A 25856-nucleotide genomic window follows, 5' to 3' on the forward strand; every position below is an offset into this window, starting at 1 on the left:
GGCCCTACTACTTCGCCTACTACCAACACATACCTGTAAGATATCTCTGTTGTGAGATGCCCCTCCAGTGGCCAAAATCTTTGTCTTGGGCACTGCAAGGAAGAAGAAAACACTGATGGCTGTAAAAATCTCCCCAAGACAAAAAAGACTTTTCCAGAGTTCTTCAGCCACAAAGGGCTTGTACTGGGCCAATGCCTCTTGCTTATCACACAGACTCAAGAGAGATCCAAAGCTGGTTCTGTCCATGCAGGCTTGTCACAAGTAATTTGCTTGTGAGGCTGCTGCCCCACCAATCTCTTACTGTCTTCACTTTTTTTTTTAATCATTAAAAAAAATAATCTGTCAACAAACCAGGAATAGAAGGGAACTTAATTTAAATTAAAGGCCATCTATCCAAAATTTATAACAAACGTCATTCTTAACAGAAACATTTAGAAGTATTTTCTGGAAGACTGGTGTGCCTCCCAGACCCCAAAAAATGGCCTCCAAATGACCCCCTGCCTCCCGATAGGTTTACGTTTACGTCGTTTCCTCTCACAGTCAATAAGACTGACTCCTGACCCGTGGGATATTGTGTAAATGGTGGAGTGTGAGTTCCAAGAGTAGCTCATAAAGGACATTGAGGCTTCTATCCTGTTCTGTTGTAGATCACTCTCTTGGATCCATCACTTTGGGGACTCCTGCCAACAGCCGTGTGAGGTGGCCACCTGGGAAGCAGATCCTGCAGCCCAAGTCAAGCCTTCAGATGATGCAGCCCCAGATGACATACTGACCTCAACCTTAGAAGAGAACTCAGCCAGAACTACTGAGTTATGCTAATCCCAAATTCTTGACACACAGAAAAGATGTAAGATAATAAATGTTCATTGTTGTTTTAAGCTGCTAAATCTTGAAATAATTTGTTACACAGCAATAGATAATTAATAGTAGGAACAAAACAAAGACTCATTCTATTCAATACACTGTCACATAGTACTAGTTATACTAGCCACGCCTATAAGGCAAGAAAAATAAATAAAAGTATAAGGATTGAAAGAAAATAAATAAAACTACCATTATTATTTACAGACAATAAACTATCTACTTAGAAAAATTAAAAATAGGCAAACTAATTAAATTTTAAAAAGTTGCCAGACACAAAAATCAACTTAAAATGATCATTGGCATGTCTAGCAATAATCAATTACCAAATGTGATAGAAAATAAATTACCATTCACAATGGCAACCAGAAATATAATGTAGCTAGGAAATACCTTAGCAAAGAATTCAGAAGTCTCTATGAGGAAAAAAATGGAAACTGTTATTAAAGCACAAAAAGGAATACCTAAGTAAATTAAAAGATATTCCATGGTATTGGGGTGGATTTGAACTAACATTATAAAAGTGTCAATTTTTTCAAATTAATTTATAAATTCAATGCAACCTAATTAAATTCTAACTGGATTTTTTTTAAAGAATGGAATCAATTTAGTATAAAATATTTATGGAAAAATAAAGACCCATAAATGGCTAAGACAACACTGAGAAAAAGAAAAGTGAGGGGGTGAATTGCTATATTAGATATTAAGACATGTTTTGGGCTGGACTGTGTCCCCTCAAAATTTATATGTTGAAGTTCTAACTCCTAGTACCTCAGAATATGACTGTATTTGGAGATAAAGACAGATACATGTTTAAAAAGGTAGGTAATTGAAATGAGGCCATTAGGTGGGCTCTAATACAATATGGCTGCTGTCCTTATAAGAAGAGTCTATTAGGACACACAGCGGGAAATCCATGTGAAGACACAGGCATCTACAAGTCAAGGAGAGAGACTTTGGGAAAAACGAACCCTGCTGACACCTTAATCCCAGACTTTTAGCCTCCAGGATTGTGAGAAAATAAATATCTGTTGTTTGATTGATCCAGTCTGTGGTACTTCATTATGCAGACCTGGACAACTAATGCATACTACAAAGCCATAATAATAGTTTGTCCCAAGAGCAGACCAACTGGCCAATGGAGTGGAAAAGGGGAAGCAGAGAGAGACCCACGTATATAAAAAAACCTTGATAAATGATAAAGAGGGCACTACAAGTAATGGAGGAAAAGAGAACTGGGTCATCACATGGAAAAAAAATTGAACTGGATCCCGATTTACACATTCACAAAGATGAACTCCAGAAGGATCAGAGTCCTAAATGTGGAAGTTCCACGAACAGTACAAAATGTAAAAAAAAAAAAAAAAAATTCTGTGGCACTGGAAGAGGGGAAAACCTCTTCAACAGTATCTCAAAAGCAAAAAATTTAAAACGAAATATTGGCAGGTTTAATTTAGTCAAAATTTTGTTCAGTTGCCAACACTATAAATAAGGTTAACAGACAAATGGCAGAAGATGCTTGCGACACAGAAAGTTGACAAGGACCTAGTAACATTCGAAGTACATGATAAACTCCTGCAAATCGTTAAGAAAAAGATGGGAAATCCAACACGGGGAAATGGTAAAAGATACAAACAGCCAATTCACGGAGGAAAAAAACCAAAGTTACAAAGAGCTGTTCAAAATCATTATTAATGAAAAAAAAAAAACAAAAAACGCAAATGAAAGTAACACTGAGATAGTAGTTTATATCCCTCAGATTAGCGAAGGATTCAAAGGCGCTTAATGGTAAGCGTTGGTGGGGATGCGGGAACCCTCGTGCACTGTCAGTTAGACCAATGATTTCAGAAAGCTCTCTATCTCTCTGCCTCTCTGCCTCTCCCCGTTTCCAGCAGCAGCAGCATCTGACCTCACGCTAAAGAACTGCCCTCCAGCCAAAGTGAGTAGTGACCTGGGGAGGGTGCCTGGAGGGCTTGAGGAGAATCAGAACTTGAAGTAACACTGAGCTGCCTGGTAGACGGGGAAAGGGACAGACATGCACCCAAGAGAAATAAGCTATATTCATCTTCCAACCAGAATAAAATCCTGCCGATTGTGGCATGAGGAGAGCCCCTGTCAGCTTTAAAGCTTATACAATGCTCACAAGTTTCAACTTAAATCTGCCTGTTGTCACCCCATCTACTTCTCCAGCCTGGAGAGGGCAGGTGGGGCAGGGAGGTGGCTCCGGGGTGGGGGGCACGGGGAGGAGGGACCTTGCACCTGAACAGCAACCTAGGCTTGCTGTCTACACTGAGAAACAGTTACGCATCCAGTACTACGAACCCACAGCCAAGACAGTTGAGAAAAAACAATGGCATAAAAGAGAAAGATCAATGTGAATAGACTACCTTAGAAGGAAAAGAACCCAGGCAACAAAAGGGCAAATTTGAAAAAATTCCAATATTTATCTTCTGGTGTATTCGAAGGGGTATAGAATCCATAAAAAAGAATAAGCCATTATGAAGAAGAACTGGGACACAAGAAAGAGTTGAAAAAAATTAAAAAATGATATATGATTATAAACACATTTAGGTGGAAAAACTAATTAGAATAAACACAGCCATATCTAATATAATAACCTGACAGATACAATCCAGGAAATTTCCTACGATTTAAAGTGATAAGGAAAGAGACAGAATAAAGTTAGAAGACAGAGAATTCATTTATCCTTTTAGAGTTATTCAGTCTACAAGTATTTAGGGAGAGCCCAGTTACCACCTGGTAGTAGTTTAAGAAGCAGGAATTAGATGGTTTAACAAGACAGATAAGAGTCTTCCTCTCAAAGAGCTCATATTCTAGTGGAGGAAGGACAGACCGTAAACAGAGACATTTAAAAATAGAGCATGATAGTGACAAGTTCATTTTTTAAAAATTTTATTTATTTATTTACGTCATCTCTACACCCAACATGGGGCCTGAATTCACAACCTCAAGATGAAGAGTTGCATGCTCTTCCGAATGAGCCAGCCACGGCCCCCTGATAATGACAAGTTCTATGGCAAAACAAAGCAAAACACAATTAGGGCCAGACAACCAACAACCGGTCTGTATAATACAGGGTTTCTCAAGCTTGGCACAGCCGACATTTGGGCTGGGTAATCACTGGCTGTGGGGGCCTGTCGCACACACCGCAGAATGTGCAACAGCATCCCTCTGCCAGTGACAGGCCAGGAGCGCTCCCCATTTGTGACACCAAAAATGTCTCCAGATATCGTCAAATATCCTTTAGGGGGCAAAATCACGTCTGTTGGAAACCACCGGTCTACTAAGGATTCTAGTAAAAAGAACAGAGAAAATGAAGGGAAAGAAGTCATCGGAGAAATAATGTGATAAGTTTTCCCAAGCTAGAAAAAGTTAGATATATTCAGGCAAAAGGGGCCAGCAGGTGGTTGGCACAATGAAGGCACAAGGCCGATACCTAGACTTTAGTTGAGAAATTTCAAAATCCTAAGAAAGAAAAGATTCTAGAAGATTCTGCAGAGGAAAAAATACCATTCAGATGAGCTTCTCTTGGCGACGCTAAAAGTCAGAAGACAACAGAATGTTATTTTCAAAGTTCTAAAATGATATGATCTTTGAGTTCAGAATTTCACGTATTATAAAAGTAGTACTTAAGTGTGAAGGCAAAATTAAACTGTTTTCATTCAGAGACCATCCCCCAGACTCCCACCTCTACGTGCAAGAATTAGTCAAGGATGTCCTGAAGCAAAGATGAAAGCCAGGTACAAAACCACTTAGATGTGCGATATAATAAATAGTGGTAATCAAGGAAAGCTACCAAGTGTATAATTTAAATAATTATTGATGCGTAATGCACACCAAACAATAACATTCTGGAACTGGAAAATGGGAGGTAAAGGAAAGAGAAAAGAGGAGGTGCCTGGGTGGCTCTGTCGGTTAAGCATCTGCCTTTGGCTCAGGTCATGATCTCAGGGTCCTAGGATCGAGCCCCACATTGGGCTCCCTGCTCAGTGGGGAGTCTGCTTCTTCCTGTCCCCCTCTCCCTGTTCGTGCTCTCCCCCTGCCCTCTGTTTCTCTCAAATAAATAAATAAAATCTTGAAGAAGAAGCAGCAGCAGCAGCAGCAGGGCCATTAGGCTCGGGTGCCAACAGTGGAAACGTCTGTGGGGCCAGGAGAAGGGAGTAACTGAGCGGACCGGGCTAGTGTATGGCAGCACCTGTGCCGACGTGGCACCTGAGTGAGCAGGCCCAGCCTAAAGGTATTCGATTAACAAAGTAAACGCTGTGCCAGCCAAACACGACAAGTTCTAGAAACAAAATCCGTACACTCAGGTTGTCAGTTTACTACCGATACCTGTTACACAGAAGAGAAGAAGTAAAGAAAAATCAGCCAAGGGCAGGCACAAGATTGTTCATGGCGGCACGGTTCATAACACTGAGCTGGAAAGAGCAAACGTGCATCACGGAACAATAGGTAAATCGATCACGGTACAATCACGTGATGGAATACCACACTGCTGTGAGAGGTGACAACAGAAGCTACGCTAATTCACATGGATGAATTCGTGAACATAGCGTCAAGTTATAGAAGCAAGTCACCTAAGAACATGGGTCAGTCCACACAGCAGCCAGGAGAATGATGCCCCACATTGGTGCAGCCCTTCTTGGTTCCAAGCACGCTCATTTATGTAATCTTATTTGAGAGGAACCCAGCAGAGCTGGCAAGACAGGTTTGATACTGCCTTTAACCTTGCTAAGAGGATAAGTAACTTTATGCGGGTTTGCACAAAAATGCTTTAAAGGCTGGGAATGATGGCACAATCCCATCACCCCTCCAGTGCCCAGGAGGACCTCTCTGCTCTCACTGCCTCTTACTGCACACTGTTGGGGCCAGCACCCCACAAAATGCCGCCTTCTGCTGGCCGGAGGACCCTTCATGCCAGGCACTGGGGGCCGACCTCAGCACCATCCCTGCCCTGCTCACTGATCTCTTTTCAGGGGATTCTGGAATCTTTGGAGACCTCTGGGGAATGTCTGTCTTTCTTTCTTTCTTTCTTTCTTTCTTTCTTTCTTTCTTTCTTTCTTTCCTTTTTCTTTCTCTTTCTTTCTTCTTTTTTTAAATTTTATTTATTTATTTCAGAGTGAGAGAGAGAGCATGCACAGGGGGAGGGGTAGAGGGAGAGGGAGAAGCAGGCTCCCCACTGAGCAGAGAGCCTGACGCAGGACTCAATCCCAGGACCCTGGGATCATGACCTGAACCAAAGGCAGACACTTAACCAACTGAGCCACCCAAGTGCCCCTGGGGAATTTCTTTTTACACTTTGAGTGATGGAATGGAGAGTAATGGAAATATTCATCATGCTCATTTTATTTATTTAAAAATTTCTGTTGAACACACACGCACACCCTGAAAAACGTACGTAACACCTCATAAGCTGACAGCTTGACAAATTTTCACAAACTCAAGACACCCATGTAACTCAGGGAAGAGAACACCACCAACACCCCACAGGTCCTCACCTCTGAAAGGTAGCTGCTCGCTGCCCTGGCTTCCGGAGACAGTCTGGTTTTGAACTTGACGTACATGGAACCCTGCCACACGTACTTTTGTGTCAGATACTTTTGCTCTGAGTGACATCTGTGAGACTCACCCATTTCATTGCCCGTGGTGGAGGCTGGTTTATTTTCATTTCTGTGTAGCATCACATTGCACGAATACTCCACAACGCGCTTATCCTACTACCCAAGTTGGGTTCCAGCACGGGGCTAGTAAGCCCCGTGCCGTGATGAATGCTCTCCTGTACATCCTTAGAGACCGTGTGCACACATTTCCGCTATGCATCCACAAACAGGCAAGGCTGCTGGGGAGGTGCGTGTGTGTGCAGCTTCTTGAAAAGGCTTATCTGATGCTTATTTCTAGAGTATGCTTGCACTTGGTTGGTTCGAAGTCAGAAAACATACTACACGGAGCTCAGATTGTCCATGAAAGTATCATGAGGAGCCGCTCAAGCAAAGAGACTTCAGGAGTTTTCTACCTTCTCTAGTGACAAGAGCTGCTGCCCAGGGGGACAAATACACCCAGACTCCACCCTCCCGGCAGAAGCCTCTGCCCCAGACCATTCCAGGGCCGGCAGTAAGGGGAATTCGCTGCCCTCCTAAAGCTCTCCATTCCATAGCTCAAGTTCGTAGAAATCCCCAACCCACCCTGCCCTGCCTTTCCATTCCTGGACCTCTCATCTGGGACAGTGGTTCTGCATTCCCCATTCTTCCCTGTCCAAGCCAAAGCACTCAGACTGTGCCCACAGGCAGATGGCCCCGGCCTAGACCTCTCCCACCTGCGCTGCCCATGTCCTCAGGTCCAGAGCGTGGGACACTGCGTCTGCATGTTGAAGGTCCGGATTACAGAAAGGTCTCTAAGTGCTACAGCTACTCGCTGAGGTCAGGCTACTGGGGACAGAGCAGAGAAGCAGGAACAAGCTGCCTCCTCGTCCCTGCCTGACTGCATGGGCCCGCTGACTCACCTTCTCCCCAGCCACCAGGGGCCGGGCTCGTCTCCCTCCTGTCCCTGGAATGAAGCCTCAACAGACAGTGCCGAGGGAGGCCTGGCCCGAAGGCAGGGAATGGTCTCAAGCACCTCAGGCTGTGAGGGTCCCACCCCAGAACACAGCCACCGCAGCTCACTTACTGACTCGGTAGCCCAAGGCCTCGGCATGGATCCTCTTGGCCATGAACTGCCCTTCAATCAGTGCCCGGATCTCCACAGCCGGAAGGAATGCTGAGACCTGTCCCCAGGAGAAAGCAGGCACAGTGAAGACCCCTTGTTGTCCCTGTATTGTGTGTGTGTGTGCGTGCGTGTGTGGGGGTGAGTGTGCATGTGTGTGTGTGCGTGCTTGTGTGTGCATGCATTGTGTGTGCGTGTGTGGGTCAGTGTGTGTGTGCGTGCACGCATTGTGAGTGTGTGTGGGTGTGCATGTGTGCACGCATTGTGAGTGTGCATGTGTGTGCGTGCATGTGTGTGTGTATGTGCGTGTGTATGTTGTCTTTTTATTTATTTATTTATTTATTTTTTTAAAGATTTTATTTATTTATTTGACAGAGATAGAGACAGCCAGCGAGAGAGGGAACACAAGCAGGGGGAGTGGGAGAGGAAGAAGCAGGCTCATAGCAGAGGAGCCTGATGTGGGGCTCGAGCCCATAACGCCGGGATCACGCCCTGAGCCGAAGGCAGACGCTTAACCGCTGTGCCACCCAGGCGCCCCATGTATGTTGTCTTTTTAAATGACAGCCCAGGTTCGGGAACTCAGGCCTCCAGGGCGGCTCACAGGCAGCTGGGCTCTTGACCCACTAAGCACCCGCCGCACATGCTCACACACACATCACTCGCACATACATGCCCCAGCCTCAGGCGTGTTCACTTTGGGGACACAGAGCATCAGAGAGCTCCATCTCAGGCCACCAAGGGTTCAACTCTGATAAGTTAATGTAAATCTTGCTGAGATTTTCATTTTCTTTCTTAACAAAACCGAGGTCACAGTGGTACCTGTGTTTCAGGGTGGGCATAACGATCAAATGGGACAACAGAGCCTCGTCTAGGTGTTTGACACTAAGTGAGAACCCGGAGCTAACGTTGAGAACCCACAGCTGTGGCGTGTCCCTCAGGCTAATGCTGACAGGTGTCGACCCCAGCTTCGCCCATGCCTTAACCCCTGACACCAGTTACAGACCCTACCTTCCCCTTGATAGACCTCGACAGGTGCATGCAAAAGGGAACAGGCCTATCTTCTCCGTATGAACAACAGAAACCGAACAGACCCTTCATCAGAAGACTGAGATGAGCCCTTCCCCCTACAGTTTATATAAAGGTCTCCACTTACAGCCCAATATATAATGGGCCACAAGCCTGATGCCAACTCTAACTGTAACAGTTACTAGACAGAGCAACTTAATCAAACCCATGTAGGAAAGGCCTCATGGTGGAGCGGAAAGGAAACCGCTTCAGAGCGAGGGAAGACTGGGTCCGGAGGCCCCCTCCACTCCACACCCCGGCCCTGCTGACTTGGGCACATGATTTGGCGTCTCTGGACCTCAAGATGCTCTGAGCAGTCAACGAGGGTTGCAGGAGACTGCCAGTACGGTGCTTGGAGTGAAACAGCACTTGATAAATGTTAGTGCCTCCCGTCCCCGAAGCTTTCAATCACGAAGAAATTCCTGATCTGGAGACAATGTGAGACCTTGGAGGTGCAGGACTAAGCTTGCCAAGGGAACAGGCTCTATGGCTCTCGGTGGCAGTCAGTGTGGACACGAGTTAGCTTAGGAGAAAGCCCGTAGGTGTGAGAGAGAGTGGTGTCTGTCTTAGATCCTGCGGACTCCCCAGCACTACAATGCCCTATGGCTCATCAAAATGCTTGCTCCAGCAATAGCAGAGGGAATGAATGAAGTCCCTCAAGTAGCAGGATTGGGAGGCTACTGTTAAACTGAACACTCTCTCCAATACCAATGCCACATGTACCTGATGGTTTTCTGCGCTAAACCGATGGCGCCCGATAATTTCAGGGGTGATCTCCATTACATCAAAATAAAAACCTGAAACAAGACCAGGAAGAGATTCACTGTCGGTAGTCAAAAACAAAAGATAAGCTTCTCAAAGACTTAGGACAGAACAGGGTGAAATGACCCCATATCTCTGTCCCTTACATGAGACGGGAATGCTCCCCGTTGCTGCTCTCCAGCAGGAAAGAGAGGAACTGGAAGGGCCCGGGCTAGATCCTCTTAGAGACAGTTCTGCCCACTCTTACCCGACAGCCTGGACCAGAGGCAGCTGCCCCACCAGCCCTGAAATACCACAGCAGGTTTGATCGAGGGCGGCAAGTCCCCTCCCTGCTCAGAAGGCCTGGCCCAATGCTGGGCCCTCTCCCTAACACAACCCTGCATGTGGGGCAGAAAGTGACATGTGGGTACACACCAGGGTAGAGCAGGAGCTGTGGATGCCATCCCTGATGCTGTCACCAGGGGCTCTGAGTGGGACAGAGATGCAGCTATGGTCTATATGCCCTACCTCACTCAGATCATAGGGTCTCACGCTAGTTTGGAAGGCCCACGGAGCAGAGGGACAGACAGCTAGGGCTCCCCTTGGCTTGCTCATGGCCCTCCTCTCCCCCGTCCCCTGGGGCCCTCCTGCCGGCAGCTGCCACCCTTCCCAGGTCTGGGTGTCACCGAACAGCCTACCCAGATTCCCGCCGTTGCCCATCTCCGTGGACTGCAGCGCCTCAGAGAAATCACTCCAGGAACAGGACGCAGACTCATCACGGATCTTCTCTCTCATGAGCGAGCCGTTTTTAAAGCTGCAGAAGTGCACACAAGGGAGGGAGGGACCTGAAGGAGGGACCCAGTGCTTGCTGGCTGGACCCATGTGTTTTGGTGAGGAGTTCCAGGTCGAAGGGCTGCAGGTCGGGCTGGACCACAGCCCCCAGGCAGTGAATGGCAGAGAGCTGAGGTTCTCCCTCAGGCATCGGGCCCAGCAAAGTTCCCTGGGAATCACTGGGAGAGACACTTGTCTTGGGCTCTGGTTACAGAGGTTGCCACGAAGTCACCCCAGGGAGAGACAGGAAGCTGTGGCTTCTACACGTTATACCACCTGGACGATGGAACAGAGCTGGCTAAATTTACTAGACCTACATATCCTCCAGTGGTTCCTGGGGCCTGGAGGCTCAGAAACTTCCCTGAGTAGCTTCCGGCAGGTTTCAAAGGCCTGTGATCAGGGTGCAGAACACACCTCTTCCATGACAACTGTCAGGGGCAGGATGTCCTTCCTACTATTTCTTGAAGGTCTACCATGTGCTAGGCATGTCCGAACAACACTATGAAGTAAACCTTTTATTCTTCGCCTTTTAGGAGCAAAGTGTGGCTCAGATGTGCTATGGGGTCTGTCCCAGGCCACACAGGATATGGGTGTTGAGGATGGGACTGGAATCTGGGTTTGGGGAGGACTCCAGGTCCGGGGTTCCTCCCCACCCAGCTCCGCTGTCAGAAAAACCCAATGAGTCCTGGGGTTTCATTTCACAAGAGCCTGCTGAGCAGACTAGCTCGAGGGCTCCAGACGGTGCCGGACCTGCCCACTGCCCACCAAGCCTACCACAGGAGCGCCATGTAGTGCCGGGCATCAACCGGGTTGCAGAAGATGTGCCCTTCCAGGGCGGGCATGGGCTCCCGGAGCCAGAGAAAGAGGGTGTCGCTGGTGCCCAGGCTGACCTGGGAAGAAATGGGCAGAGATGAGGCGTCTCTTTGCCCAGCTCTGCCGGCCCTGACCCCCATCCCTTCATTCCTCATGCTGCAGACCTCAGATTAAATGCCACTTCCTCAGAGAAACCTCTTCTAACCCTCCCACACCAGATTTAGGCTCTCATGGAAACTGTGGGCCGATTTTCTAGAACTTACTACCACTGCATCTAACTAATGGTTTGGGTGACACATGGTTCCCAAATGAGTTTCCCACAAGACCCAGAAGGGTACAGGTTATGTTTTCTTTATTCATTCGGGGAGCTCACAGTCTTCCGGCCCAGTGTGTGACCCTTCTGCCACTGTACCTACCAAGACTGGCCATTGTCAAGGGGACCTGCCTACCCAACAAAGGCCATGACCCTCTAGGAAAGGCAATATGAGCAGGTCCTGGGGCCTGGGTCTTCTTATCCCTCCCTCAGCTGCCTTTTGGGACTGGCAAACCCTCTAACAGGCAGCAAAGATGCTGCTGGGGCCCTCGTCCCCCAGGGCAGAAAGAGCTGGCTTTGCCTGTGGGGGTGAGAAGTCATCTTACCGCAATGTCACCTTCCTCCAGCCTCATGCCTGCCAGTGACGCTGAGAATGGGAGGGGAGCCTCTGGTTAGCTGGAGGTCACACAGAGCCACAAAGCAAACCACAGTCACCCCCAGGTGGGACCCAGCCCCAAACCTCCCGCCCCAAGCCACATGCTAGGGTAGAGGCAGGAACAGGGTGAGCTGAGGGCTCAGGGTGGCCCAAGGGAAGGTCCCAGGGGTCAAAGGGTAGAGTCCCTGTGGTCAGAGCCTCTGATCTGAGCTGGGAAGCCTCTTCTAAAAGGGTCCAAACTCCCCACCATCAGGTGCTCCCAAGAGTGCAGAGAACCAAGGAGGCCAAGTCAAGACACCAGAATACACATGGCAGAGAAAGACAAAGGTGAGGCAGGAGTGTAAAGGGGGCAGAATGTAAAGGGCAGTGTCTGTCCCCCTGAGACACGAGGCCCAGAACAGCAATCTGCATCTGCCTGGCTCACAATATGCTCTGGAACTGACAGAAGGTCTGGCATGGACCAGGGGCTCACTAAATGTTGGGTGACGGACTGAACAAGTGAAAGGAAAAGGAGAAACGTGGGAGGGACAGGTGTCCTCCATCACTGCTGCCGTGTGTGTCAGAGCCTTGGACCAAGGAACCCTACCTCGGAGAACTTAGCCTGTAGGGACTAGGGACAGGACAGGGTGTGCGCGTCAACACGGCCTGCATTGCCCAAGCACTGAAAGCCCCACCACCTCCACCGTAAGGACTAGGGAATAAATGTGGAACAACTGGGCCCTGGGCAACTGTTAAAATGATGCTGCACAAAAATATTGCCTGGGTTAGTTAAAACAAAATATGTTTACTTATGAGCACAGAAAGAAAAGTGGAAGGACAGCCATCAAAATTCTAACTGTGGGTATCTCTGGGTTAAGAGGTTATGGGTGATTTTTACATCCTTCCCTTGGTTTGTCAGTATTTAACAAATTTTTTTTTTCTGCCGTGAAGAGGTATCCCTTGTGAGTAAGAAAAAGAGCATGAGCCTTGGTTAGTCTGCTTGCTTGTTATTGTTGTTGTTTTAGGGAAGGAGCAACTAATGCATTATTTAAAACAGCAACACACTCAAGGTCAGACTTAGGGAGGGGCCCACTGAGGGCTACCTGCCTGGTATCTCCAACATTCAGCCTGAAATGGAGGTCCAAGAGGAAGGATTGGAAAACTGCTTCTTTGTCATTCCTGCTCAAACATGCCCAGAAGCTCACTTCAGTGGTTAAAAAGGCCCATTCTTCCCCCTGACATTCTTCTAGTTGATAGGGGAGGTACAAGAATATACATTGCCTAGTGAGACTCAATGCAGTTATTTCATTCTGAAAGGAAAATAGACATGGCCTGCAAACGTGTAGAACTTTCAAAGCTGGTGCTCCTACACCAACCATTCTTCTTTGAGGGAGGCTGGACCTCCCAGCTTTGAGGGCGGATGGGAACTGGGGCCTGAGAGCCCCCTGGGAGCCTAGGGCACCAGAATCCACCCACTGCAGGCTGCAGCTGCCTCTCAACCCAGGGAACAGAGCATGGGGCTCCATGCCTTGCCACTGTGGAAATCCGGACACTGTCCACCGGCCTCCACCTCCCCTCCACCTTCGGACCAGGAGCACTGGGATCCCTTCTCCAAAACCTGCTCTGATTGGTTCTGTGCTTTGCCAACAGGGAAATTGTCAGGGATAGGAAAGGCCCTTGTCTGGCTCCTGGGGTTCCCTCCAGATGCCAGAGCCAAGGCTGTCCCAGGAGGGAGGGGTCACAGCCAGGACACTGATGAGGCCACAAGTGTGGCGGGGACATGCTTGCTGTGCCCTTGGCCCCAGAGCAGACAGGCGGAAGCAGACCGAGGAACCCCATGACTGTTACTCTTAGTGATGGCTGTAATAATAGTAGCGACTTCAGGGCTTTTTCCTGATCAAAAAAATATACAGAGACACTGCAGAAAATACGAAATCTAATAATAATACTAATAACGTAACTATCGCTGTTCAGAATGAATTTCAACAAGGACCATCCACTCTGTTCCAAGGCATACAACTCTACCCCTAGACATGTGTGTCTCTCTCTCTCTACTTTTGGATGCCCATGTCCTGTCGTCTACACAGCCAATGGGAGGAAAGTACATGGAGGCTGGTGGGTATTGAAACAGGGAGGAGGGCTGAAGGCAGAAAACAACGGAAAAGAAATATATTTAAAAGGAGAGCAAAACAGAAGAAATACAGAGTCATGTTCCCTGACCATGGAGAGAAACAGGAGAGGCTCTAAGCAAGTCAGCCTCCTTAGGACAGCAGACCCCTGCCCCACCCGTGCAGCAGCCCGGGTCTTCTGCCACGGGCAGGAGCTGAGAATGCTGATTTGAGGTTGAGGTGCCAGAAAAAACAGAGGACACTCCGTTAAATCTGAATTTCAGAGAGACATACTTCGGGCCATACTTACACTAAAAAATCATTATGTGAAATTCAAATATTGCGTGGGATACAGTTATCATACTAATTATTCATCATTCCTCTGAAATTCAAGGCACACTGGGTGTCCTGTACCTGTGTGTGCATTTGCCTGGCACCCTAGTTTCGTGGCTCCTTACTTAGGGAAAGGGCTGCAGGGTGGGGCTGAGGGGGCTGCAGTCTGGTGGCACATTGTGGCCACTAAGCCTTTCTTTGGAGACCGGATGGCCCCTCCGGGAGCGGCTGGGGAAGGGACAAGGTGTTTGGATGAGGAATAATTCATACCCACAGATCAAATGACAGGAAGGAGACCCAAACCATGTTCTAGAGGAAGCGCTGGAGGAACTGAGCTGTTTAGCTTGGAACAGAACAGGCAGTTAGGGAGGGGTGGGCATGACCGCCTTCCTTAACCACTGATCATTCTCACCTGCGGGGGCGGCCCTCAGCTGCTCCAGAGGGCAGAGTCAGAGCCAAGGTGGGGCAGGTACAAGGAGTCAGATTTCAGGCCAGCAGTGTGGCAGGTGGCCAGGGAGGAAGGGGCCTGCCACAGAAGGGTTTCCAGAGGCTGGACTGGCATTCTCAAATGTCCAGCATGGACCAAGTCAGGCTACTTGGAGAGTGAAATCCTCTAAGGTACTCACCAGGGTTGTCCCCAGTGAAGGCCACCACTTTGCATCCTGGAGAAAATCTATAGCGCTGGACATAGTAGGAAGAAATGGCTCCCTGAAGAGGAAAAGCAAGCACACCCTATTGAGGCAAATCTGACCTACTCTGCATAGCCCTCCGAGCCTCAGGTCACAAGAACGCTACAAGCTCCAGGTCACTGGGCCTGTGCTCCCATCAGTCCCTGTCGTAAACCAGGGATTTCCCAACCGTTCACAAAAAGCTGGAGGAGCCCAGCACAGGCTTGCAACCACAAATATTAGGCCATCCCACTGCCTTGACCACCACTGGATTTTGAGAGGCAGCTAGAACAAACCAATCCCCAACTTGTACTTGTTTTGCAAGCTCCAAATTCTGAGATAGCATTAGTGGGAAATAAATAACAAGGCGCCTGGGTGGCTCAGTTGGTTAATCGTGTGCTTTTGGCTCAGGTCATGACGTCAGGGTCATGGGATCAAGCCCGATGTCCGGCTCCCTGCTCAGCAGGGAGCATGCTTCTCCCTCTCCCTCTGCTCTTCCCTACTGCTCATGCTCTCTCTCTCTCTCTCATGCTCTCTCTAATACGTAAATAAAATTAATTAAAAATAAATAACAAGAGGACACACATTAAGCAAATTCCTGGAAGAACATAATGCCTCACACCCTTGCTCTATCAGCCCAGCGATCTGATTAAGAAAAACCAAACATGCAAGTGCACAGGTCAACATTCTAAAGAAAATAAACCAAAAATGGCGGGGCGTGGGGGGGACAGGGAATGCCCTTGGGAAGCATGGCCCCCAGGGCTCTTCCCAGGGCATCTGTGGGACCAGACAGCAGGGACACCTCTAGACAGACCCATAGTCTTTAGAGAGCATAGCTGTAAAAGAAAAACACTTTCCCCCCCTTCCCCTGACTTTATCTCAGTTCCAAAAGTTTAAAAAAATGATGGGCTATCCTGGTATATGGAAAGAAAATTTTGCTCCTTCCTGGAAAATTTCAGATTTACATCAGAATAAGCCATCTCCTGGGAGAAAAGTGTCTTGGCCCGGGTTGCCTCAGGAAACAGAGCCTGAGTCAGGGTTCGTATGCAGGTGGCTTATTTGGTGAAGCAATCCCAGGAAACGAGAGGGGAACTGGGGAGGAGGGAGAGCCCACCCAAAGGTACACTGTCAAGCTGGTCCTTGCTGTGGGCAATGTCTGAGGAGCTGTGTGTGAAGGATCTGGGAGCTGTCCACCTGGGGATGGGACGGAGAGCAGCTCTCCACAGGCCCCTACTGGTGAAGGGTGTCCCGTGGGGTATGAACTCCCTGGACCTCCAGGTTTGCAGAGCACAAACATGAAGTCACAGAAGCCCCGGGCAGAAAGTGAGAGAAACGAGATACAGTGGGGCAGGGTGCGGCCAGGTAACACCTGCGTGAAGCCACAGCTGCTGGCAAAATAGGAGCGTTAGGAGGCTGCGAGCCAGGGCTGGAGAAGCGTCCAATACCCTACATCCCAAATACCTTCCTACGGAAAATGAGAAAGCTATCTGGGCACTACCTGCGGAAGAAGGGATCATGGGAAACATGGATCTGGCTTGTTTTCCACCGTCACATGGGTACATAGGTTACAAATGAAAATACACTTTTCAGAATCGGTTCTTTTCCACTCCTCGAGCTGCTAGTCTGTGCATGGGCTCCCTCTTGGAGGCATGTGTCCCTGGCCTAAGGCAAACAAAGCCAGTTGCCGTGGACCCAACACTGCTCTCCATCTCACACAAAACCAGAAGCTGTGCATGGAATACCAATCCCAGAGGCTTGGCCGTTTCCTGTTTGTCCTTCCTTATTCTTTCCGCTGGGCTTCAGCGGGCCTGGGTCCTGAACTATCCCCTTCCAAGGCGGGGGACACCCCTCCCTAAGCTCTGTGCATCGGAGTTGGTCTCAGAAAAGTGGCTGGGACTTGGAACAGGCAACACGAGTGGGTGTCAGGGACCTTCTCCCTCCTTCCCACCAACACTCAGAACCACCTAGAATTCTCGCTCTTCTGAGTGTGTGGCAAGTGCTCCCACCAAAGGGCCCCTGAGGGTGAGGCCCCGGTCTCCCTCTACTCCATTCTCCCCACAGAACAGCAAAGAATGCAGTTAACTGGGGGATACCCGTGTCTATTCTAAATGGGGGTGCTGTGCTAACGGGTAAATGTTCCTGACAGCAGTATTTTGCCTTTATGCTATGGAGTTGAGTTCTTTATATATTTTGGATACTAATTCCTTGTCACGTATATGATTTTTAAATATTTTCTCCCATTCCATAGGTTGCCTTTTTGTTTTATTGATGGTTTTCCTTGCTGTGCAGAAGCTTTTAAGTTTGATGAGGTTCAGCTTGTTGATTTCTGCTTTTCTTGCCTTTGCTTTTGGTGTCAAATCCAAAAAATCAGCACCAGCACCTGTTTTCTTCTAGGCATTTTATGGTTTCAGGTCTTACATTTGTGACTTTAATTCACTTTCGGTAAATTTTTGTGCATTGTGCAAGATAGGGGTCCAATTTCATTCTTTTTCATGTGGCTACCCTAAATGTTTTTAATATTATCCCTGGGACCAGGCACTATCTTAAATACTTTATTTGGTTTTATTCTTTTTAAAAAAATTTTTTAAGATTTTATTTTTAAGTAATCTCTACACCCAGTGTGGGGCTCGAACCCACAAGCCCGAGATCAAGAGAGGCATGCTCTAACTGAGCTAGGCCAGGTGCCCCTATCTTAAGCACTTTAAATGCATCAACTCATTTATTCTGCACAACGGCCTGAAGACTGAGAAAGTACCATTGTTCCCACTGTTTCAGGAACGACAGAAATGATGGGGAAACCGAGGCACAGATTAAAGTCACAGAGCCAGTGAGTGGCCAACGCAGGGTTCCAGCCCAGGAAACCTGGGGCCAGAGCCTGCGTTCTCCCCAGCCCGTTCATATTTCTTTCTGTTTTCTCCAGATTGCCTGTTTCAAGCTTCAGAGGTGGTTCCTAGCCCTAGAAGGTCAACATTCTGCGTATTTTTTTCCTAACGTGTGCAATCACCCACCACTTATACCTTCCACTTTTCTTCCTGTTCAAATAAATTTCTAGTGGAATTTTCCAAAGTCCCCCTACCCCACACCTCACCACCACGAGGCAATCATCTGTACGTGCATCTGAGTACCCGCTAAATGCAAGGCACCGATCCAGACGTTTCTGGCTTCGATTTATGTCAAACACTTCTCTTATGCGAGCCTGAAAATCCCGTGTGCGTAAATAAATGAACGAGGGTGACTCTGTGTGTGTGTGTGTGTGTGTGTGTGTGTGTGTGTGTGTGTGTTCTGCACTGCTGCCCCAGCAGCTGCCAGCTCTGAAACGAGCCGCGTCACCCGAAAGGGGACCTACCACCACGGAGCACGACGGTACGGGTGAGCCCAGCTTCTCCTCTAAATGAGGCGCACAGGCACCAAGGCAAACCTGCGACCAGACTTTGTCCTGGATCTGCAACAAATTCATTCCAGAACCTAGGGAATGAAGGAAACAAGAAATAAACATCTTTGAAAAGGAGCTGTTCTGGACAGGCACCAATCTGGAGGAAAGCCAATCAATCTCTTGCAGCAAACTCGTACCTGGAGCTCTTTCCCAACGGAATGAATACAGTGTGCCTGGGTCATTATGCAACTAGAGAGGCTGGGAGCCAGAGGTCAGTGGGGCCCTTGGAAACACATGGCCCCACCCCACCCCCAAAATATTCCTCACGTTAGCCTGGGAATCTGCCATCCTAAGACCCAACACTACACGGACGAGGAACTGTTCTTCATGGCCCCCGGGTTCCAGGTGTCTGCTCAGAAGCAGCCCCGTGCTGATGTGGGTCGGCCCTCAGGCTTCCCCAAGCACATCAAACGTTTCAAGGACATCACTGAGATCAGCTCACAAAGCCGGCCTGTAAACACTCTACGTCTCCCAAGGCTTTCCTGAGGATGGCAAAGGGGAGAGAAGCCAGAGCATAGGAGGAGGGCTCCGCTCTTCCTCCTCCACTGGGCCCAAGCGGAGGTGGACAGCCGTCAGCTGGGATGTTGATGGTGTCATGCACCCAAGTGAGGAGGTGAGATCACTGGTAAACCAGGGCGTGACTTCTCAGGTGAGTGAGGAGAGCGGAGCGGGGGGCCTAGCCCAGGCTGTAGAACCCGAACCTCAGAACGCCTATGGGAGCAGGGCTGCGGCGTTCCCCAGCAGCACCGAACAGCCCCAGCGTGGGTGTGACAAATGCGGGTGGCCGTCGGCTACTCCAGGTTTAGGGTTCTGCAGGCCTGACTGGGCCGGTGCTATCTGTGGGAATCCTTTCTTCTCCAGATTGTAAGTGGAGCTTGGGGACCACCGCTTAGTCACCTTACTTTCTCTCCCTAAACGCTAGAATAATATGTGGCCTAGGACAGCCCTCAGACAACTCCAGACGGATTCCCAGGAGGCTCTGAGCATTCTGAGACTCTTCTGAAGCCACGCACACAGGTCTGGGCTCTCGCTCTGCACTCTGCTCCCCTCTGCTGTTCGCAGACCTTGTAGCCGGGCCTCATGCAAAGTGTCTTCGGCAACCTCTTCCCAACTCTCCTTCCTCACTGGCATCACTTGCATTAATTTTTGGCAAGGCGTTGACTCCAGAAACTCACCACTCCTTTGAGTTCCCCCAATGTGAACAAAACTTCAAGAAACAACTTCTGTGGCAGCCAGGCTCCAAGATGGCCCATGCTCATCCCCGAGCCCTGGTGTTCACACCTAGTGAGCTCCCTGACTTCCTGTACCTGGGTAGGTCTGTGCAACCAGTAGGGTGGGCCAGAGGGATAGCATGTCACTTCCAAGGTTAAGGTGTAAACGATTCTGCGGCTTCTGATTGGCCGCCCTCTCCTCTCGTCCCTAATTCAGGGGCTCCAGTGTCGTTGGTGTCCTATGAGAGGCCCACATGGTGAGGAAGCGAGGCCTCTGGCTAACAGGTCTGGGGCCCTGGAAATGGATCCTCCAGCCCCAGTCAAGCCTTTCAATGGCTGGTCCTGGTTGCCAGCTTGAACACCACCTCCTGAGAGCTCCTGAGCCAGCACCATCCAGCTCAGCTGCTCCCAGACTACGGACCTGCAGAAATTCGGTGAGATAATAAACACTTGTGGTCGGGGCACCTGGGTGGCTCAGTCGGTTAAGCATCTGCCTACAGCTCAGGTCATGATCTCAGGGTCCTGGGATCGAGCCCCACATCAGGCTACCTGTTCAGTGGGGAGTCTGCTTCTCCCTCTGCCCCTCCCCCTACTCGTGCTTGCTCTCTCTCAAGTAAATAAATAAAATATTTAAAAAAAATAAAGTTCCTAATCTGCTAAGCAGTGCATTAGACTTAAAAAGAAAACAAACAAACACTGGTCTTCAGCTGCTAAGCACTGGGGTCATTCATCACACAGCGAAAGATAACTAATGCCCTCCCTTCATAGCAAAAGATGATAGGGCTAAAAGTCTAGCACCCACCCCGGTGGATGTGGCCCACACCGCCCGCAGGAGCACATGTCCACATGCACACCGAACAGGCACACCCTCGGGGGACGCTGAAGGCTTACCATCACTGTAGTCGATAGGAGAGTAAGACCCAAGGAATAGGGAAGCAGCAAAACTACTGACCAAAGAAATTCTCTGTGAAAGAAAGAAACGCAGTGAGATAGGTTTCATTTCCAGAACTGAGTACTCTGATACACACAACCTGAGAAGAGTTTTAACTGGGGAGGGAAGCGGGAACGTTGAGCAAGATGCCCCAGGAATGGCGGTCACTGAGTATCGGACACTAGAGCGTTTGACTATCTGGAATACCAAGAACTGAGGCCCCGGGAGAGCCCCCTCACTCTGCAGTTCCTGATGGGCCAGAAAACTATCAAGTCCAGCAAAGAGAAAGAGCAACCAGGCCCATGAAAAAGCCGGGCTTAGGGAAGTGGCTTTTCCGCCCGGCATCCGGGGAGTGTGGTGCCTGATTTCCTTTCTTCGTTTCTGTGGTCTTTATACCTAGTCATGAGGGAAGTGGGAAGTGTGGCCACAGGATTCAGAACCAACAAAGACACTCTCAGGGGTTCAGAATAGGTGTGAGTGAAAGTTGGCCCCTCAGAAGCCACAGACCCCAGGCATGAGCTGGAGGAATTGATAATGGATTTCAAATGTCCCCCTGAGCATCCATGCTTCCACATGGGCATCGTGGGCCCTTGGACCACTGCAGAGAATGCCAACACTTCTTGTCCCCCTTCAGGCCGCCTTTGTTCCACACACAGAATGTGGAGGGGATTTTTCATCGCTGCCCTTGCCCCCCCCCCCAAATCTACGTGGCTAATGCTGCAGAGTAATCTGGAACCTTGAGTTGTCATATAATAAATGGGATGTTGTTAACTCCCAAGATAAAGAAGCCAATTTGGTTTAACGTGTGCTGATCATTTTCTAATTATTCAGAGAAGAAGATCACCAGCCAAGGTGTGGAGCTGCTTCCCAGGCGGCATTAAGTGCTGGCCTGCAGCAGCTGTGGATCGAGGGATGAATCTGAGCTCCTGGGACACAGGCTCTGGGTGGAAGGGCCACAGATGGGGACACATGCGTCCAGCTTTCCCCATTTCCAAAGAAAACGTGGAGCCCACAGCAATCAAGTCCCTGGTAGCCATCCTGCACTAACCATGCAGGAAACTGAGGGGACAGACACTAAAGGGCACCCAGATCTCCTACTCAGGTGGCCCCAGGAAGACACCAGTCCCCATGGCACCCACCCTGCCCTTGACCTCTGCCTCTGACCTCTGCCCAGCCTGGTCAGGAGAGGCTCTGACTTCTCTTTCCCATGATTCCATTCTCTCCCTCCTCTCTGGAAATGGCCTGACAGTGAGAAATAAGCAAACTGAATATGTACCATTTCTAATGTCTGCTAATCAGTGTTTTTGGCCAATGCGTACGGGATGTATTTATGCTTAAGCTAAGTATTATAAAAGACATTCAACTGTGACTTAAATAAAATAGGAACATTTAACCAACCTCTGTGTGTGAGTAGGCCTTGGGATTCTGCTGGTAGATCTTCGCAATTTGGTTTCCTGTAAAACGCTGGAGAAAGAGTGCAAATTCTTAAAAACCCAAATCCTATGTGCAATGATCACCTCCAGAAAGTGAGGTCACCATAGCATGCTCTGGATATGAGTTAGTGTCATGAAAGCTTTACAAAGGCCTCAAATCTAGAAACGTTTGCTGAACACCCTTTGTGACTAAGCCTTTCTCCTCACCCCACACAGTGACTGTGCTGACCAAGGACACCTGCGCAGGAGACACAGGTATGTTCCCCATCCCTCCCCGTTCATTTTATGTCAGGCAGCCCAAGTAGGGTCACATGACCCAAGCCAGGCCAATCACAGCCAGTCCTGGAACAGTGGCTGAAGCCAGCAGGAAAGACGCATTTTTTTTTTTTTTTAACTTTTCCAGGAGCTGCTCCAAGTACATTGACTCTCTTCAGCTTCAAGACTGCCAGAAGCGTAAGTGCTATTTTTATCCCCAGGTTAGATGCTGAAATGGAGGTGCCATCATCAACCCGCACAGAGCACAGCCATGTTCACACCGTGGCTCCCTGCTGGGCAACAGGAGGCCTGCCCTTGCTTGTGGGCAGCAGAGGGAGGAAGGACAGCCTTGAGCAGAACCAGGGGCCAGAGGGCCCAATCCTGGCTCTGCGGGGGCGACACCCACAGCGCCTCATATGATCCCCACTGGGGCAGCTCACCTGCTGCAACCTCCCAGACACCCAGAGACAAGGGACCAGAGCCAGCAACAGGACCTTCCTCCCGGAGCCAACCCTAGCCCCCAACCCCTGGCGGGCGCTGCACACCTCATAAGCACGGGAGCCAGTGAGGCAGCTGAGAGCCTGCGCCCCGCCCACAGCGGCCTCCAGCTGGCGGCACTGGGCTGTGGTGCTGGAGTCCATCCACACGGGGCTGTCCCTGATGGAGAAACAGGCCTGAAAAGGAGGAACAAAGGCACAGGCTTGAACTCTGCCTGCTGACTCTGGGCAGTACCCTAGCACGGGCGGTTCCATGGCCAGTCACACCTCCTCCCTGTATGTGACCTTGGAAGACTGGCGGGCAAGCCCTTCCCGCCCAAACCTCAGCCTGGCTCAGCGGTGTCTCTCCCCAGAAAGCTCAAGGCAGAAGGTTCTGGACACCTGAGCACCATAGGCAACACTAGAGATGAGCAGGGGAGGGCTAGAGCTGCAGCAAAGTGCAGTTTCCCAGGGGCATTTGGAGCGGGGAAACATGGAGAAGACAGGGCCTGCTTTCCCAGCACCACCAGGAGGTATCGTGCCCCAAGGGGAGATCTCTGAGGGGGAAACTAGCCAGAGCCATGCCTGGCAGGAAGGGACCCGTGACGAGGGCTGTTAGCACCCGACCCTCTGTCCAGACACAGCTATGTCCAGCAGGAAGCAGGGTAGACCATGGTCACCACACTACCGCCTGGGCCAAGTTCTTATACCCTCGACAAATGCACAAAAGCCCCAGACTTCAGGGACTTGGGCCCTTCTCCACACGGTTACCTGCAGCTGCTTATGCAACAGGAGGTCTGGTGACAGGCTTGTCAGCGCCGGGCTGGCCCCAGTCTTCCAGTATACACTTCCATGTTGCTGTCAAGGGAAAACCCAAGCACATGTTCACATGGCCACACACTGGGCTCACCTCCCGGAGACACAGGAAGACTCCAGACCACACCCCAAAGAACTGGCTCCAGGCCTGCCCCTGCCACTTCCTACTCACAGAACTCATTCCCTTTCTGAGACTTAGTTTTCATCTCTAGAAAATGAGAACTCTGCCCTGTCTACCTCAAAACTTTAGGAAGGGTCCGAGAAAGAATTAGCGGTTTGGATTTTGGTGTCCTTGTAAAACTGTACTTAAATATATTGCTCATAATATGACCTGAAATTCATTCCTTTATTCAGTTAGCCATTCATTCATTCAACAAACATTTATTGAGCACCTAGACCATGACAGGCAATGGAGTAGATGAATAGAATAGTACTGTCCCTATTCTCTACGATACTGTAGTTGAGTCAGGGAGAAAGACACAAACACACAATTACAAAACCCTCTGCATGTGCAGTGGCAGGGCAGTGGGGACACAGCGGAGGGGCACTGAACGAGCTGGTAGAAGGGGACATGATTAGCAGGAAAGGAGCCAGAGCTGAGTGCGTGGGTGCTCCACAAGGAGAGCAAGCACAGCTGAGAGAGGCTGGCAGGTGCGGGGAGCGGTGGCATTCTACAGAGTGGGCTGAGTCTCGGGCAGGACAGAAGTGGTGGGGGCTAGAGGGGGAGGTGGCAGCCTGGACACCAGGGTCTGGACATCCATGCTCAGGACGTGGGGGCTTATCTTGGAGGTACGGGAACTCTGGATTAGCAGAGAAGTAACATGGCCAGGGCTGAATGTATGAAAGGGTTTGGGGGAGTCATGGAGAAGGTATATGGGAGGCGGGGAGGCCCAAGTAGAGGCCCAGAGAAAAATCATAGATATTCGGGCTGGGGCAAAAGAGGTAGGATTGGAGAAGAGGCAGTAGATTCAAGAGTCATGTAACAAATCACCAGGACACAGGGACCCCTTAGATGTGGGGTCAAGATGAGTTGTCAGAGAGAGCACTCAGTCTAGCACATGGTAAGTTGGAGGTGTTCTTGGGACACCTGGCATGGGATCAGAGGATGCCCAGGAGGGAGAAAGTATCCCAGCCTGGGGTTCAGATGAGCGAGGTGGAAGAGATCCCCCGGGAATCTGTTTAACAAGGACAGGAGCATTAAAGTCCTGTTAGGTTGGGGGGTTGGGGAGAAGAGGTGGCTTCAGAAAAATTAGTAAGCGCTCTGTAAGGAGGATGTGAAAGCAGGCTAATCCACCATAGAGCAAAGTGATTCGGAGGATAAGACTCAGCTTGGGTCCTGACTCCTCCTCCAGGCAGCTGTGTGACCTTGGGTAAGTGACATCAGCCCTCTGTGCCTCAGTGTCCCCATGTAAATGGCAATGGTACTAAAGGCAGTAGCTAAAACTTAAATGAAGTGGTTATGCACTATGTATTTACATGGCAGGCCTGGGGACAGAGCCAGGCAGCAGACGCAGAGTTCCCGTACTAACCGCACCCTGACACCTCATAAAATCATCGTAACGATTAGGTCAAATAGTATACATAAGGGGCGCCTAGGTGGCTCAGTGGGTTAAGCAGCAGACTCTTGGTTTCAGCTCAGGTCGTGATCTCAGGGTTGTGAGCCCCACGTTGGGCTCTGCACAGGGCGCTGAGTCTGCCTGAGATTCTCTCTCCCTCTGCCCCTCCCCCTGTTCGTGCGCGCGCTCTCTCTCTCTCTCTCTTTCTAAAAAGAAAAAAAAGACAGTATAGGTGAAACGCCTGGCACCGCACCTGGCCTGCCCTAAGTGCTCAGTCAGTGTGTTCTGTTATTATTTTTACTAATATTGCTACTACTAAACTGCTATCGTTAGGAGTATAATTTCTGACTGTTTCTACTTCCAGGAAACAGAAAAGCAACGTAAGTGCTCCCAGGCCGCATCATAAGTGCACGTCAAATGCTTCCTCCACCCCGTTAGAGGACCTCTCTCTGGTTCCTCCTCACCCAGTGCTCTGTATAACGCTTCACACTACCAGCCGCCTCAGATCCTTCAGCAAGGAGCCAAGCTCCACACCCTCCAAGGCAGAAGAGTGGCAGGGGTCCTTACCAACCGCAGAATGTGTGCGGCGGCTCTCAGAAAGCAGCATTCCCTCCAGGGGAGCCCCGCACCCCTGCCCGACGGCTGCCCCACACACCACAGGGAGGCTGCCGCAGACCAACCTGGCCCGCCCCAGATAGGGCGAGAACTTGAGAGAAGTCGAAGCCTGAAGCCTTCATCCTCTCCAAGATGATATCCAGAGCCTGAGAAGACAAACAGAGCCCACCATGATGGTCCCGAACCACTAAGTCATGCAAACCCATGGGCCTCAGCACTGAAACGCTTACCGTGACCCCAGAGATGCGAAAGAGCCAATGGCTTGGGATATATAAGCACTGGAATAATTCATTAAAGTAGGCACCAATCACAGAAAAACGTG

The 25856-nt window shown here is 49.7% G+C and overlaps 1 protein-coding gene across 2 annotated transcripts in view; it reads right to left on the bottom strand.

Moving 5' to 3' along the window:
• Window positions 1-25856, bottom strand: part of XYLB (xylulokinase) — a 53063-nt gene that overhangs the window by 11870 nt on the left and 15337 nt on the right. The window contains exons 4-16 of one of the 2 annotated variants that reach the window (XM_002914643.4): window positions 25600-25680; window positions 23319-23405; window positions 22617-22745; window positions 21782-21847; window positions 20344-20416; window positions 18155-18273; window positions 14767-14848; window positions 11671-11711; window positions 10993-11108; window positions 10086-10201; window positions 9370-9443; window positions 7546-7642; window positions 34-92 (exon numbers count right to left, since the gene is read on the bottom strand). In XM_002914643.4, the coding sequence (XP_002914689.1) occupies window positions 34-92; window positions 7546-7642; window positions 9370-9443; window positions 10086-10201; window positions 10993-11108; window positions 11671-11711; window positions 14767-14848; window positions 18155-18273; window positions 20344-20416; window positions 21782-21847; window positions 22617-22745; window positions 23319-23405; window positions 25600-25680 (1140 nt within the window). Of the gene's footprint in view, window positions 1-33; window positions 93-3878; window positions 4175-7545; window positions 7643-9369; window positions 9444-10085; window positions 10202-10992; window positions 11109-11670; window positions 11712-14766; window positions 14849-18154; window positions 18274-20343; window positions 20417-21781; window positions 21848-22616; window positions 22746-23318; window positions 23406-25599; window positions 25681-25856 lie in introns of those variants that run through there. The other variant, XM_034662233.1, reaches the window with a different exon arrangement.

Source organism: Ailuropoda melanoleuca, chromosome 6 (assembly GCF_002007445.2).
Source record: "Ailuropoda melanoleuca isolate Jingjing chromosome 6, ASM200744v2, whole genome shotgun sequence".
Classification (NCBI taxonomy): Eukaryota; Metazoa; Chordata; class Mammalia; order Carnivora; family Ursidae; genus Ailuropoda; species Ailuropoda melanoleuca.